Here is a 17,060-nt window from a genome sequence, read left to right as displayed (position 1 = left end):
GAACAAAAGGGAAAACTACTATAGCTCTCATACCCCACTAAGGATTATTACTTTCCACAAGTGGAGATAATTGTCCAAGTTGTATTTTTTCAACTAATGTCCAACATAGTTATTTGATCTTAAACAAGACGGTAGAGCTTTTTTAACATTTTTCTCAGTTTTCCGCAAACTGCACTGGTCTCCCGAATTGACAATATCTAACTTATAAGATTCAGAAGTTAAAATTACTAACTCTAATCAGAGTCAAGGAAGAACAATTTTATTCTTGTTTGCCTATGCATATCTGCTGACTGAGGGAGATAACTGTCTCTGACCGAAGTATTCGATCAGCCAATACTTTTCTTTATTGGTTGTCACAGATCCGCAATAGTGTTCACACCTATCTGAAAAAACCACAGAGTTACCATTCTCTGAAGCGTAGAACAAATCGCTGGTTACTCGCTGTTTCTCAAGACAAAACGTTCATGAACTTTTCTGATGGTTGATTTATTCTTTGCATTGTTTGTAATTTCATGGTCATGCAGCTTAATCCATTACTTCGATTGGAGAGTTCATACACAAGCCTTCAATGACTTTTTTGAGCAACAATTTTGAATTGTATTGTATGCTATTAGGGTGAATTAATTATTACTATTATTTCATTACTTGCTACCTAACATTTTCTATATACCTAGCTTGAGTTAACAACTTTCAGTTCCTCAGAGTATGCTCTCTGAGCATGGCCATACTCATACTCTACTGTCGGAGTAAATTTGTGAACGCAACCTCGGATTAAGTTTGTGAACGTACCCCTTGCCTGGTTAACGTTTTGGGTAGAGGTTCTAATGGAATCTTATGTAAAAATGAGACTAGCAACACCCTCAGCAAAGGTAATTTTTTGGTGCATGTAAGGACCCAGAATATCGTTTCCTTGGTAACAACGGTCTCCATAATTACTCCTCTTACCTACGTAAATCCTAACCAGTCTCGGATGACAACCAAATGCTGATGTTCATCTGAGCAATGGCAATACTAGGAAAAGTTCGGTCTGAAGCCTAACGTTCATTCCAAAAGGGATAAAAAGTTTTGGTTTCCCTTTCAATTCACCAAATTGAGAAAATATACTGCTTCATAGCTGTCTTAGTTAAGGATGAGATGGGTATTTCTGTGGCTTCCTTTGGTTCACCACTACTCCCATGATGAGCCTCTGGCTACTACAGCGAGCTTTCTAGTTGTATATAAACAACTTTCTACAGCGTCAAAAGTAGCAAAGGTTCTTCAAAAAATTACCTTCCAATAGCCGGAACCTGCGTTCTATCAGCAATAATTGTTTGCTTATTTCTGGATCAGAATTTTGGGAAAAGCTCTATCCTAAAATTGAGAACACGTCTATAATTACAGCCTCAATATTTGGGTAAGCAGAGAACAATCTCTCGCATTTGTTGTTTATACAAAACCTTTATCATAACACTAGGAGTTTATGCCCAGTTGGGGGATTTTTCATCCAAAAGCATATTTAATTTCTAGTAGTCGGTTCCCGGTCTCTGATCTACTTCTTTTCCTAGATTATATCTATGACGAGTAAGTGAGGGTTTCTCTTTCCACTCTCCACAAATGCTTCTTGCTACTATATTTAAGTGAAGAGGAGTAAGTAGTTACCCCTCCCCTTAATTCAAATAAAATTTAATTAATAATTAATAAAATTGAATTTTTGTGCAACTGCAAAGCAGAAGGGAAGCAATACTTTTCTTCTACCTTTGACATTATTGATATTTCATCAGACTGTTTGGCTAGGAATTTTTCCTAATAACTGTAAGGTCATCTTTTTCCAGTTACTAACAGTATTTGTAATTTAAAGACTAAATTCAGAGGAGGATTTTCCAACTATAAGTTTACCATTAAGGTCTGCAACCAGCGACCTCTTAGGTAGCTAGTAAGGATTTCCTGACATTTGTTCAAGGATAAAGTGCTATACTGAGATGCACAGGTACACAGTTTCTCGTTGTTATATTTTCGAATTTCTTTTCCTACCTTTTAAATCAGAATTGAATGCTGAGCACAGCTAGAAAACAATGAAAGGATGTTCCCTTCGAAACCATATTATGGTCTTTTTACAAAAATGGGATTTCAACAAGTTTTTGAGTATCTTAAACACTGTTCAGGACACTCATGACCTCTCAGTGTCTTTGGTATTACTTCCTTTTTCATTGCTTGGTTACACCTGTTTTAGACAATTAAGCATTTTTGTAATTTTTCTGAAATAGCTCTCCACATGCATGCCTGAAGTGTCTCATGTGACCATTGAGAATTTCACCTATATATAGCCATTTTGGCTATTCAATGTGTTGGCTCCCTCTCCTATTTCCATTACCTGAATTGATTTTGAACAAATCTGTGAAATTATATTTCTAGTTTCAGGATTGTCTTCACTTTTTGAAGATGTGTCAATGCAGAAAAGGCTATCTTCTCTAAGGTCACAGCATTGCCAAATGATTTCCTAATTGTATTCACACAATTATAGCTAATGCCAGGAATTCGAACTGAAAACAAAGAAGCGTTATAATAACTAGCATCTGTTCAACAACACATCTCCACTTTGGATAGTCATTCCATTGTGAGAATCGTCATAAGTCTACCGACAAGGGCATAGCAACTGTCCAAAACAAGCATCCTAACTGCGGATGATCCATCCATTAGGGGCATGAAGATCCGTCTGATAACAGGGTTCCATGCTTCAGCTGAAAATCTGTGTTAGCCACAGGCATCTATAATGAAAGTTACACACCACAATCTGCAGCCTGTACTGTGGACAGCTCGCCATTACAACAACAGGCACTTGTCTGACAGCCAGACCGGCATTTCATTATTAAAAATGGAGGTCTGAAATATTAAAAGTCATTAATATTACATACAGTATGATGGCAATTGGCATGGCAGTCATCCATGTTGAAGGATGGCATCTGTCTGATAATAGTGAAACAGAGAATGTGTTCAATAATCGGGAATGTAATAATAACATTCAATTATATATATATCTGTATAAGGACAGTCAACCATACTGTAAGCTGGCATCTGTTATAACAACAGGCCTCTGACGATAGTCAGACAGGCATTTGTATATATGAACAATCCGTTATAACAACGGTTTTCTGTAATATAATAATTACCAATAATATGTATCTGTGTGATGAGACATCGATATGTGGGCTTACAATCTGTTCTAGCAGCAACAGTCTGTTCAGCAAGGGGCCAAGGGTCCATCATCTGTTGTAAAACAGGCATCTTTTTTGGCAACGGCCATCTGTCTATACATCCATAGACAGACATCAGTACTGGGTACAGGCAATCCGTTTTTCCAAACGGGCATCCATCCATCTATTGACGGACAGGCATCCACCAGTGTCTATTGACAGGGGGCAGTTCGTTTTTACAAACTGTCATCCATCCGTCTATTGACGGACAGGCATCCACCAGTGTCTATTGACAGGGGGCAGTCCGTTTTTACAAACGGCCCTCCATCCGTCTATTGACGGACAGGCATCCACCAGTGTCTATTGACAGGGGGCAGTTCGTTTTTACAAACTGTCATCCATCCGTCTATTGACGGACAGGCATCCACCAGTGTCTATTGACAGGGGGCAGTCCGTTTTTACAAACGGCCCTCCATCCGTCTATTGACGGACAGGCATCCACCAGTGTCTATTGACAGGGGGCAGTTCGTTTTTACAAACTGTCATCCATCCGTCTATTGACGGACAGGCATCCACCAGTGTCTATTGACAGGGGGCAGTCCGTTTTTACAAACGGCCCTCCATCCGTCTATTGACGGACAGGCATCCACCAGTGTCTATTGACAGGGGGTTATGCGTTTTTACAAACGGCCTTCCATCCGTCTATTGACGGACAGGCATCCACCAGTGTCTATTGACAGGGGGCAGTCCGTTTTTACAAACGGCCCTCCATCCGTCTATTGACGGACAGGCATCCACCAGTGTCTATTGACAGGGGGTTATCCGTTTTTACAAACGGCCTTCCATCCGTCTATTGACGGACAGGCATCCACCAGTGTCTATTGACAGGGGGTTATCCGTTTTTACAAACGGGCATCCATCCCGTCTGGGCTTCGGGGTCTTCTGGCTAAAACATATCTTAGTTATGATTTAAACATACCTTCTACAAAAGTTATCTTTGACAACTGTTTTGTGCTTCATCTGAAAGCGTATTCGATTCGTTTGCATCATTCTTCTGCCAATAGGAACGTAACTTGTTGAATCTTCTCAATTCCATTCCAATATATGGATTCTTCGTCATCAACATGGTTCTCAATAATTTATGCAAGGATTGTAGATTATAATCTTTGAATATATAATTCCGAAGAATCGATAACTTCACTTTTGTCCTTAGTAAGGGCAAAATTTTAAACACGTGTGGTTCTTCCGACACAAAAAACAAATAATGGTGGCTCAAGGCTGAAGGAGCATCGAGGAAGTATGGGGATGCGTGCGCAGTTTTTTAGGTTTGGAAATATGACTCTATGGTCATATACTTTGAACACTGTGGTGAATTCCTTCGGAAACAAGTATACTACAATTATGATCTAGAGGACGAGACGCGCAATATAATTATATTTATCAGTGAACTAATAACCCATGGAAGGAGTGTAGAGAGAGACTCACGGGAACGTTTGTGAGATAGAAGATAATCAGCTGATTCGGGGCAAAACATTGGCGAATGTTCTCAGTAGTCTATACGTGAATCGCTAGTTTTTGAGTTTTATTTGCACTTTTCCTCATTTTTGTGAAATTATTATTCACCTCTGATTTTTCAAGATGGTAAAGTCATGTTCGGCTTATAATTGTACGCAAAGGTACAGAAAAGGCAATGGGATTTCATTTTTCTCGTGAGTATTTATAAATATAATCTCAAACTTTGTACCTTATATTTCTTGAATAATTTTCTTATTAATATAAAAAATTCTGCAGATTTCCCAGTGATTCAAAACTGAGATCCCTATGGGTCTTAGCCATGAAAAGGGAAAATTTTGAGCCAACAAATTCTACTGTATTATGTAGTAACCACTTTCTTGAAAGTGATGTGGTCAGACAATTCGGCCAAATCAAACTGAGAGAAGGTTCAATTCCTTCAATTTTTGATTTTCCTGATCACTTGAAAAAGAGAACACCCAAACCAAGGAAAATCAGGAAAAGATTAGCTGAGAAGGAGATTCAAGCAGAATCTACTTCTGAAGAGAAAAAACTCAAGCTGGATCTTCCATCAACTAGGTGGTTACTTGGTTTCAATAGTGCAATATTTTTATATTCAGATTTGATATATTTTCAGTTCTGAAAACTACTCTGAGCCTGTGATTATCAATGCCAAGGATTGCTCTGAAAAACCTCAGGTTCAAAAGAAAATAAGGTATTTTCGTCCTAGGATAGGATCTTATCCTATGCTTCATTCAGTTGCTTCAAATAATTATTTTGCAGGAGGAGGCATTATTTTGGAGATGTAAAATATTCTGCACTCAAAACAGCTGAAGCCAAAATGGTTTGGAATATTGCCAATAGGACTATCGAAAAAATTAGAAAGGAAAATAATAAATTAAGAACTAAAAAACATAAATTGCAGAGCAGGGTGACAAAGCTGAAAGAACTTATAGTGCATTTGAAAACTTCTAAAAATGTCTCTCAAAATTGTTATGACATAATGCAGGTAAAAGACAAGTATGAACTGAAGGCCTATAAAGAATCATTGACTAATGCAAATTAATGCATGTTGAAGAAGTGCATGTGTTTTAGAATTTTATTTTATTTTGGCTCAGTAAGGATGGTGCCCCCTCTTCCCAGAAACCAACTCAAAGGTATAGCTCACATATTTTTTTCATTTCTACATATCTGGGGTAAGTATATAGGTAAGTAATCTTTGAATCTTGGTATGCCATGAAATTTTTTTTCAGATTTGTGGGTCAAAGATATTTGAATTAGTTTGTGATTCACATAAAATATTTTATGTTACAGGAATGTATTCCGAAGGCTGAACAAGAGTTAGTGTTGAGACAACTCAAAGTTTCAACAAATAAGGAATATCCTGAGCAGTTGAGAACATTTGCTCTTACTCTCAATTTTTATTCGACTTCTGCATATAATTATGTGAGAAGTATGTTTTCAAATTGTCTACCACATCCTAAGACTTTATCAAAATGGTATAAAACTGTGGATGGATCACCAGGCTACACAACAGAGTCCCTAAGAGCAATTGAACTCAAGTCCAGAGAAATGAAGAAAGAGGGAAAGACTTTAATATGTAATTTAGTAATGGATGAAATGTCCATTCGTAAACATATTCAATGGAATGGCAGAAAACAAGTGGGATACATAAATTACGGGTATCCTATGGAAAGTGAATCTTTACCAGAGGCAAAGGAAGCTTTGGTATTTTTGATAGTTGCTCTGAATAGCAGATGGAAATTACCTATAGCATATTTCCTAATTAATGGATTAGGTGCTGAAGAAAAAGCCAATATGGTGAGGGGTTGTTTGACAATGCTTGATCAAGTTGGTGTTACAATTTCTTCGATTACATTTGATGGAGCAGCTACAAACTTATCAATGGCTTCTATTTTGGGGGCAAAACTGAGTGATATTAATGATATTCACAGTCACTTTGCTCATCCTGTAACCAAGGAACCTGTTTATATCATTTTAGACGCGTGTCATATGGTAAAGTTGATTCGTAATGTGTTCGGTGATTGGGGTATATTGTTTGATAAGGATGGTAATCAAATTAACTGGAATTTCATAAAAAATTTAGTAAAATTACAGGAACATTATGGATTACATGCTGCGACCAAAATTAAATCTAGACACATTAATTATTGTCAAGAAAAAATGAAGGTCAAGTTGGCAGTGCAAACATTAAGTGACAGTGTTGCAGATGCACTTTTATACTGTTCTGATGACTTGAAATTAAAACAGTTTCAAGGTGCTCATGCTACTGCAGTTTTCTGTCGCATTATAAACAATATTTTTGATGCTATGAACACAAGAAACTCTTTAGGAAAAGGTAGTTTCAAAAAACCCTTATCTATGGCAAATAAAGATTTCTTTTTCGATTATTTTGATTATGCCAAAGATTATTTGATTAATTTAAAAGATGAAAAAGGTGAAAAAATCATAACATCACGTAGAAAAGTTGGATTATTAGGTTTACTAATAAATATGTCAAGTATACAAGGAATTGTGAGAGATCGAATATTAGAAAATCAACATCTCCAATATTTGCTCACTTACAAACTGAGTCAAGATCATTTGGAGATGTTTTTTTCTAATATTCGATCTCGAGGTGGATTCAATAATAATCCAACAGCAATTCAATTCGAGGCCGCATATAAAAAGCTTCTAATTCATGTAGAGCTTAAAACTTCAGAAGCAGCAAACTGCCTTGCACAGGACTCGACCAGCATCTTGAGAGTTTCAAGCAGTAGTGTGAGGGAAAAAAATGAATTAGATGCATTAAATCAGGAAGATGATGAATCTGTAGGTGAAGAATTAGAATATTTTAATTTTGATCAATATTCAAGTGATGTTGTGGCTTATATAGCTGGATTTGTTTGTAAAAAATTGACAAAAACCTTCAGCTGTAATATATGCTCTTCATCTCTGACGAATAAAAATTCTCTATCTCTTTTACTGGATAGAAAAAATAAAGGTGGTTTGATGAAGCCTTCTGCAGATGTAATTTCAATTTGCAGAAGAGCTGAAACAGTATTTAGGAGTTTTCCAGATCTTAAGTCAGGTAATGTGAGGCAGCGATTAATTTTAAAAACAATGCGCTCCATTAATTTTGATTGTATTTTCCTTGATTTAAATGAACATATTTTTGATCAGGATCCTTTAAATAACCACCTTCTTCAAGTAGTGTACAGTATTTTAGAGGTATATTTCAATATACGAATACATCACCAAAATAAAACTGTTGATGCAAAACAACATATTAGACAAATGTACACTAAATTAATACATTTTAAAGGACAATAATCCAAATCTTCCATTTTTATTTATGATTTATTCAGATTTGTCATTTTAATTGTTCCACCAGATGTATTCAAATTCTCTACTTGAAAATAAATTTTTTTGATAATTTTTGTATTTTTTTACCAAACTCTACCATTAGTCTTTACCTAGTACGAAAAATTATAAGTTTGAGATGATCAAATATGATGGGTTGTTTATAATTATATCAAGGAGTATTAAACCTAATGGTTATATGAAAAAAATTCATGGCTTAAAATTCGAAAAAAATACATTTGGCCAAAATGACGATGCGCTCGTTCTTAGGAAAGAGCTCAATTTGAATGAGTAAATTTTCGATCAGAAAACTTTGAATAATCACCTCTAAGCCATGTACAGTATTTCGAAAGAATTTTTTAATAAACATTTCTCAGAATACGTAAAAAAAATTATAAACTATTGATATAGAATAAACGCATCCTGTGGGAATATATATCAAATTAATTCTAACAAAACTGTGCAAAAATATATATCAAATTGATTCTTTCCAATCGACAATAATCAATCAAAAAATATTTAATGTTTTGATAATTCATTCAAATACCTATATCATTAAATTTAATTCCTATGAAACATACAAAATGTTGAAAATTTCTCTTTCATTCGTAAAGAAATTGATTCAACATAAATTAATTCATATTTTATTATAAAACCATTTGCCTAGTTCCAAAGTAATACAAGAAATTAGTAGTTCGAAATATCTTATTCTGAAATAATGAGAGGATATGTCGAAATAATTGTATAAATATTTGAAATTAAAGAAATAAACCGAAATCACTATGAATTCGGTTCAAGCGCCTCGTTTCTTGCCCCGAATCACGTGACTTTTATCTTCGTACCCGCATTACGACAGCATCTGACGGTTAGACTCCTTCCATGGGTTATTAGTTCACTGATATTTATTCATTCTATGCTGAGCGGTAAAGGCATTGAACTTTAGTTCAATGGGTAAAGGTAAACCTTAGAACATAGAATTTCTATTCTATATTCTAAGAGGTAAACACATATTAGTGTTCTGTGGTAAACACATCAAATCGCTTTAGTCGCCTCGTTTCCCATCTTTCTACTCTATAATCTTTGGATAATAAGAATAATCATTACCAATATGACATTTTATTGTGGTAGTAGGGCCATCTTGATAGGAAAAAAGTAAAACAATTGAAACTATTTAATATTTTAAATATAATACATAATCATATTTCAAGTTTTTCAATTAAATAATTACAGTTAGAAGGCCTAGTAGTTTTCTTTTTTTTCATAACCTGCTCTGCATATAAAAATTCTGAATTTGAATTTCCTGAATTAATGAATTCATTGAAAGAAACTAATATTTTCATCAGTTCTTCATCTCTTGAGGAAAAAAATATTTGGCAATTTGCAGATAATATCAAGTTCACCCATTTAACCAGTTTCATACAAAAATCAATATCTGTGATATTTTTATCATCCTTCAACAAATATAATATAAACTTCAACAATTTCAGTATATTTGTCACTTCTAATCTCCAATATATATTATTAATTTCTTTGATTGGTTTTTCGAGGATAAGTTTCAATGTTTTATACCTTTCATTGGGTTGTAACTCTTCAGGATAAACTTCATTTAACACTAATTTGGTGTTTTTAAAAGCATATCCAGGTAATTCCAAAATGTACCTTAGTACTTTAGCATGACAACTTTCTGGTATATCAATAAAATCTTGGAGCAGAAGGTTTAGTCCCTCAATATTGGTTTTTTCCATAAACACAGGTAGAAGCTCTTGAAATATAGTAGATTCTGGACATCCTTGAGATAAATATTCTTCAATTATAGAATAGTTTTTACTTTTCTTCTTTTTTATTTCATTGTTTCCAGTCCAATTCACTTCCTCTAGCTGTTGAGTAATCAAAATATCTTCTTCATTATTTTGACTTCCAGAGTGACTTCCTACAAGGGCAGATAACTGTTCGTTTTCTAAATAGTATGGAACAACTGCTAAATTTTGTCCAACTGGTACTAAAAGTTTTTCATATATTTTAAATAATTTAACACCCATGGCTTCCAGTTTGAATGGTTGTGTACACTGAGTAACTTTAAATTGCATATTGTATATCAGTAAAAGAGCCCCTTCTTGATTACTATTACCTCCATATATTGCAAGGTAATCCCTATCTAGACTAACCATTGATAGTGGGTATCTACAAGATATAGATTTGATAGTACAAAAAAATTCACTGTGCTCCTGACAGTTATCTTCTATGGAATTTCTATATAATTTTCCATCTGACCATAGTGTGAGGAATTGAATTTTTTGATCAAATAATTGGAAGCAACTTCCCACTAATTGGTGATTTCTTCTCAATGGATATTTTGAAAACATTGATTTATTTCCCTTACTGTCGAAACTTCTCCACAATAAATAGCTCACTCTCTTGGTATTAGAATTTCCTATTAATAGTCCAACATATTTGTCTCCTCTCAATGTACAGAACATATTATCCACAATATATTCTTCATTTACATCCAAGATTTCTTCTGGCATTAGAGTTTTATGATTAGCAAGTGCATATTCCAGACTTACCATATCTCCTGATTTGAATATCACTATAGTCGTCTCATTTATTACTATAATTGTTTCTACAGCAGATTTTAATTTGAATTTCTTAACTCGGTCCAAATTTGAAGTATCAGATTCCCAACATCTAATGAATAAATGATTGAATACTGCAACATACTTTCCAATTTTCGCATCGAAAATTACTGGTGAAGTGAATTTTTCTTTAGTAGTCCAACTTATTATTTGATTCTGGTCCAGTAATCTGTATTTCATGGCGATATTCTTACCCAATGTTACTATAACATGTTCTTTTTCAAAATCTTCAGAAATGCCTAAAAGGCTTTTTTGATCAATTAGTGGACAGAGCCCAAAATAACTTCCAAACTTAGCCATATTCAAATTTCACAATTTTTAACACACGATAACAGTTAACTGAGTTTACATTACTAAACATACATTACTTGTTCAAGAAATAAAACTTGTGAGGTTAAATTTTGGTTAAATATTAATGTGTTCTGTGGGTTGAATCAAAGAGGTTAAATCAAGGCACAGAAAATAATATCAAACATCATCCCATTTTTGGGTTCTATGGTCCTGACTAGAGAGAAGAACCAAAGAGTAAGTTGTTACTCTTTGGAAGAACGCTGTTTTGAGACCACAGATTATTTGTTTCCTAGATTATATTAGTGTTCTGTGGTTCCAGTCTTTTATTAGTGTTCTGTGGTTCCAGTCATAGATGAGACCTTTCTCTACATAGAGTTTCTCTGTTTCTCTATGTATGTAAATGTCAAATCATAAGAGAAAATTTGGGATTGCTGTTTATCCACTCTGTAATCTGTGTGTTTATCTCAAATAATTTAGAGATTGGGTATTGCTCAGTCAAATTTTCAGGTTTCTTGTTAGTTTCTCTCATAAATATCTACAATTATGCAGTATCCAACTTCTTGACTAAATTAGTAACCGAAGAATTACTTATTATTATTTGAAAAGTATTGATTTTTGAGGGAAAATAAAAGCAACGAAGGTAAATACGAAAATGAAAACATTGAATTATTGAAAATTATAATATTTACATAAATTACAGATAGACTCCGGGTGGGGTTGGGCGTCTCCGCCCTTACGTCTTCAATTAGCCTCGCATTTGCGGGGCACTTGTAGGATGGGAGAAATGGCTTTGGGGGAGAGACCCCCTTCTCCAGCCAGATTATCTCATACATCTGATAAACATCCCAAAAATACCCTCACTGAACTGAATTTACTGAGGCGACACAGGGAACTATGTGATGTTGTTCTGAATGTAGGAACTAGGAAAATATTTGCCCACAGAGTTATTCTCAGTGCATGCAGTCCCTATTTTCGGGCTATGTTCACTGGCGAATTGGCTGAATCTAGACAAACAGAAGTTACTATTAGAGATATTGATGAGCTAGCTATGGATTTACTGATAGATTTTTGTTATACATCTCATATTGTTGTAGAAGAGTCAAATGTACAAATGCTTCTACCAGCTGCTTGTTTATTGCAGCTAACTGAAATTCAAGATATATGTTGTGAATTTCTGAAAAGACAATTAGATCCTTCCAATTGTTTAGGAATAAGAGCCTTTGCAGATACACATTCTTGTAGAGAATTACTTAGAATAGCTGATAAATTTACCCAGCATAATTTTCAAGAAGTTATGGATAGCGAGGAGTTTCTATTACTTCCTGTTGGTCAACTTGTGGATATTATATCTAGTGATGAATTAAATGTCAGAACAGAGGAGCAAGTTTTTAATGCTGTCATGCTGTGGGTTAAATATAATGTATCTGAACGTAGGCAGCATTTGCCCCAAGTATTACAACATGTTAGATTACCCCTTTTAAGCCCCAAATTTCTTGTGGGAACTGTTGGGTCTGATCTGCTTGTGAGATCTGACGAGTCATGTCGAGATCTTGTGGATGAAGCAAAGAATTACCTCTTATTACCTCAAGAAAGACCTTTAATGCAAGGACCTAGAACAAGACCTAGAAAACCAACTAGAAGAGGTAACAACTTAATTCCTGATTTTAAACTTTGAGTGTTAATTAAAAAATTTGTATTCTACCAAACTCTCTCATTTAGTAGGCTTGTTTGTAGAGTGGTTCACAACGGTTGTGAACTGTACAGAGCAAGCGCGAATGGATTTTCACTACCCTAAAATGGAATTGCGCTTGCTCTGTACAGTTCACAACTGTTGCAAACCACTCTACGAACAAACCTAGTCTAAACTTAAGAACTTGTTTTCCTTGCTCAGAATTGGTCCTTTTACTTGTTCAGAATCATTCTCTTCATGTTGCCTATGCAGTTTGGATCCATCTTAGTTTCAGCATATTCTTGCAGTTGAAAGTCTGGTTCAACCACTGGTCATATTTATCCCTAACTTCAAGCTTAAAAGGCGGTTATTTCTTTTCACTAAAAATTAATATAAAAAATATCCATAGATAATGAAATAATTTATTTCCCTATGAAAATGTCAAACATAACATCTTTCTAGAGTTTTGGAGAGTAGTTTCTTTTTGGTAGCTTACAAAGATTATAGAATATTCTGTATTATGTAAAATTTTGCAGACACATTAAACATTTTGATATCCTTTCTTTTCAACAAATATTTCAGGTGAAGTACTTTTTGCTGTTGGAGGATGGTGTAGTGGAGATGCTATAGCATCTGTAGAAAAGTTCGATCCACAAACAATGGAATGGAAGATGGTAGCACCAATGAGCAAAAGAAGATGTGGAGTTGGTGTGGCTGTATTGAATGATTTGTTATATGCAGTGGGAGGACATGATGGCCAAAGTTATTTGAACAGCATTGAAAGGTATTCACAGGGTTTAGGGGCTGATGAAGTTTCATCCTAATTTAATTCCATTGTAATTGTTAACATAAACAGGATATGTTGACAATGGGGCATTGTGCCTGAAATGAAAATGAAGTATTTCCCAAAAAATAATTAGGTTAGGTTACTAACTGCTTCTCCAAGACGTTCGTGTTAAACTCCATTTAGCATCATAGGCTTCCCCCATGTATAGGTATAACATTGAGATTAGAAATTAAATCATTTCTTCTTCCTGGTATGTTAACCTGTGTTTATGTCTTTGGACTTTTTCAGCCTGTTTTATATTGGATAAACTCAATGTGTAGGTATAATATACTGCATTCAACTGGTTTCAGATATGATCCCCAAACTGACCAGTGGTCTTGTGATGTTGCCCCTACAACTTCTTGTAGGACAAGTGTGGGTGTTGCAGTACTTGATAATTTACTTTATGCAGTTGGAGGACAGGATGGTGTTCAATGTTTAAACCATGTTGAGAGGTATGTTAAAAATGTTAGTCATCTTCAACATTATGTTGAATATTGAGGTCATTAATCAAGTTACCATTGATTTGTTATATTGTATAAAATGTAGATATTTTCTGGTACAAATAGAGAAAATTGCGGTGGGCAGTTGAGATTATTCAATGCATGGAAGGAAGAATCTTCAAGTTCAATCGAATAGTGCAGAAATCAGAAGTTACCCGCATTATAGTAATGAATCATCCAACACTGTGTTATGCATTATCATATTAGGCATAATTTCTGATTGTTGCACTGTTAGACTAGACTTGAAGTTTCTGTGTCTTATGCATTGAATTGTCGTAACTGTCCACATCATATTTCTTAATCGGTATAGACATAGACAATATTAGTTCACTTGGTGAGAGATCCATATTCAAAATTTCTCACATAGGACTCTAATAGTGGACGGAATATCGCTAGCGAGAAGTGAATGTTAGTATAGATAAAAGGAAAATTGGGTGCCTTCATCATTAGAGCTTGTTTCTAAGTACATTTTACAATCTACTTTTATTGCAGTAGCATGGCATAGACAATAGGTTAAGTTATAAAGAAGATAATTTCAAATAATAAACTTCAACTATTGTGCCGAAACGTTGTTTAACTAATGAATGCGTTACTGGAAGTGTTGATGAGGCTTTCACAAGTTAGTCAAGTTAAGGAAAGATAATTAAATTATTTAGATATATTTCACGGCACCTAATTTTATCATTACTACGCAAATGTTCAGTTTTTACCATCTCCTATTGCGTTAGGATTATGTCAACTTTAGAGGTTAGAAACGAACTAAAGCTAAGACAACCATGAATCTTGCTGACTAATTTAATATTATTCAATTATTTGAAAAATATACCATTTTATCGAAAAAAAACTCTGTTTCAAGCTTGTTACGAAAGTCCACTGAAACTATTTCAACAGAAAAAAATCTTGAGAAATTTGCTAAAATAACCAAAAACAGGCGAAAAGCCCACGTCATTTTCGGGCCAATAAGAAATGCATGGGAAATTCCGTGTCCAGATCCACGGATGGATCTGGAAATATTGTCTAGTTTTCACTTTTTTTAGTCGGGAAGAATGAATTTTTCTTTAATTAATTTTCGTAATGCCGATTAAGAGGTTTATTGGGTATGCAGTCAGTAATAAACAAGGAGAATTTTGTTATCTGTATGCTCAAGCTTTCGCAATATGTTTATTCTTTCATCAGGAGCAGAAAATCTGGTTGTGTTCTAGATATCAGTATGTATTAACAATCGATTATAATACCTTTTATTTTTATCAAGATATGACCCTAAAGAGAATAAATGGACTAAAGTGGCCCCAATGACGACTCGTCGCTTAGGAGTTGCAGTAGCCGTGTTGGGTAATTATCTGTATGCTATTGGGGGTTCAGACGGCCAATCTCCTTTGAACACAGTGGAACGATATGACCCTCGCCATAATAAATGGACGCTCGTCAGTCCAATGTCAACAAGAAGGAAACACCTAGGATGTGCTGTTTTCAACAATTTAATATATGCTGTAGGAGGAAGGGACGATTGTATGGAATTATCAAGTGCGGAAAGATATAATCCTCATACGAACACTTGGAGTCCTATCGTAGCTATGACATCAAGAAGAAGTGGCGTGAGTAACTTTGCTTCACTAAGTATCGAAACCTTTTGTTTTATGGGTATACTGGACATTTTGTTTGTTTTTATTGACGTTTATTTGTTTGCAGGTTGGATTGGCTGTAGTGAATGGTCAGCTTTATGCTGTTGGTGGTTTTGATGGAACAGCTTATCTCAAAACAATAGAATTTTATGATACAGAGCAAAATCAATGGAGATTATGTGGATCAATGAATTATAGAAGATTAGGAGGTGGAGTTGGTGTTATGAGAGCTCCACAAACTGAGAATAGAGTCTGGTAGTATTCACTAATTAACTCAGAACACATTAAGAAATCATTTTAGTATAACACAAACATTTGCGAGATTTATTCTACTTTAAAATAATCTAACTCAATCATCAATCATTTTTTCAGACATATATTTATGCATTTCTTTGCTTTCTGGGAAAACTTTTCAGTTTAACTCAAAGTCATCAATACCAATTTATGTTTTCAAAGAAGTAAAATATTTTTATTCATTATTTTAAATTATTTATTTCAATTTTATAGTCTTTATTTTTTATAAACGTTAGTATATTCACATAGGTTGTATATTCTTGATGTTATAGTGTGTAAAGAGCTGAATTTTTCACAGCACAGAATTTTGAATTATTGAAAATCTCTGTAGTGGATCAGATGATAAAGTAAACAGAATAAATACTCTATTTCTTGTTGAATGAAATGTTTGAATGTTCATATTTTCAAGCTTTTGGATCTATGTAGACTGTAGAGGGCGCAGTTGTGAGCACATCTCTACAGTTACTATACAACTCTTGTATAGAGTCTCTGTAAACAGCTCTACATTGACTCTAACAGGACAGTGGCTACAATTGGAAATCTAAGCTTTGGCTTAGAAGCACAAATTACAATGCTGTGATTTGCTATCTGGAATGGATGACCAAATCCTCCATGTTATTGCAAAAACGATGAAGAACGAGACCACAATTGCCGCCCCTGTCACTATAAAGAGCTCTGATGGGGCGCAATAGACCTTAAGGTCACAGTGAAATATGACCCCCTCATCAAACTATTAACTATCTATGTAGACCACAAAAGCCAATTTATATCAATATTTGCCACCTTCTGAATTATTACAAATTTTTAGTCTGAAGAAAATAGAAATTGAAGGAAAATTAACCACATACAGAAGCATTATTGAATTCTGAATCAATAATAGGTCAAACTTTCTTCTTGAAAATAAGAATATCCACGAATGTATTCTTGCAAGGGAAAATATGTTTGAGGAACATATCTTCAACTTCACCAAAGAATTGATGGAAAAAAAAATTATATACTTGAAAATCTACTCAAAATAGATGTCATTGTTGGTCTACACATACTTTGATGTGCGGACTTATTTCCTTATTGCAATATTGAATTGTTACATCTGTTATCATTTTATGTTATTTGAAAATGTATTTATGAATTTAATTTATAATAAAATTTCTATAAATCCCACTTGTCACTTTAATAT

The 17,060-nt window shown here is 34.4% G+C and overlaps 3 protein-coding genes and 1 long non-coding RNA gene across 6 annotated transcripts; 2 read left to right on the top strand and 2 right to left on the bottom strand.

The window, feature by feature from the left end:
• Positions 1 to 2,469: 2,469 nt before the first annotated feature.
• Positions 2,470 to 4,453, bottom strand: LOC123312412. Its single transcript, XR_006537622.1, has 2 exons — positions 4,146 to 4,453; positions 2,470 to 2,814 (listed from the first exon to the last, which is right to left on the bottom strand). It is a non-coding gene; the product is annotated as an uncharacterized LOC123312412 (long non-coding RNA).
• A 207-nt stretch (positions 4,454 to 4,660) lies between these two features.
• Positions 4,661 to 5,929, top strand: LOC123311491 (THAP domain-containing protein 6-like). Of its 3 annotated transcripts, none has more exons than XM_044895509.1 (5): positions 4,661 to 4,879; positions 4,962 to 5,261; positions 5,320 to 5,397; positions 5,466 to 5,691; positions 5,801 to 5,929. In XM_044895509.1, the coding sequence occupies exons 1-5, from the start codon at positions 4,809 to 4,811 to the stop codon at positions 5,801 to 5,803; spliced, it is 678 nt and encodes a 225-aa protein (XP_044751444.1). In that variant the 5' UTR covers positions 4,661 to 4,808; the 3' UTR covers positions 5,804 to 5,929. The 3 variants fall into 3 exon arrangements, with proteins under 3 accessions (XP_044751444.1, XP_044751442.1, XP_044751443.1); XM_044895507.1 differs by having other exon boundaries at positions 5,764 to 5,898; XM_044895508.1 differs by having other exon boundaries at positions 5,466 to 5,887.
• A 3,272-nt stretch (positions 5,930 to 9,201) lies between these two features.
• Positions 9,202 to 11,075, bottom strand: LOC123312030 (nucleolar protein 11). Its single transcript, XM_044896204.1, has one exon. The coding sequence runs from the start codon at positions 10,976 to 10,978 to the stop codon at positions 9,242 to 9,244; it is 1,737 nt and encodes a 578-aa protein (XP_044752139.1). The 5' UTR covers positions 10,979 to 11,075; the 3' UTR covers positions 9,202 to 9,241.
• Positions 11,076 to 11,431: 356 nt separating this feature from the next.
• Positions 11,432 to 17,044, top strand: LOC123311042 (kelch-like protein diablo). The gene is made up of 6 exons (XM_044894798.1): positions 11,432 to 11,609; positions 11,670 to 12,612; positions 13,221 to 13,422; positions 13,776 to 13,919; positions 15,220 to 15,562; positions 15,657 to 17,044. Exons 2-6 carry the CDS (start codon positions 11,745 to 11,747, stop codon positions 15,846 to 15,848), a joined length of 1,749 nt encoding a protein of 582 aa, XP_044750733.1. The 5' UTR covers positions 11,432 to 11,609; positions 11,670 to 11,744; the 3' UTR covers positions 15,849 to 17,044.
• The last annotated feature ends 16 nt before the right edge of the window (positions 17,045 to 17,060 follow it).

The sequence above is a fragment of the Coccinella septempunctata genome, chromosome 4, assembly GCF_907165205.1.
Source record: "Coccinella septempunctata chromosome 4, icCocSept1.1, whole genome shotgun sequence".
NCBI classification, from domain to species: domain Eukaryota; kingdom Metazoa; phylum Arthropoda; class Insecta; order Coleoptera; family Coccinellidae; genus Coccinella; species Coccinella septempunctata.
This window is presented reverse-complemented; position numbering and strand designations above follow the sequence as displayed.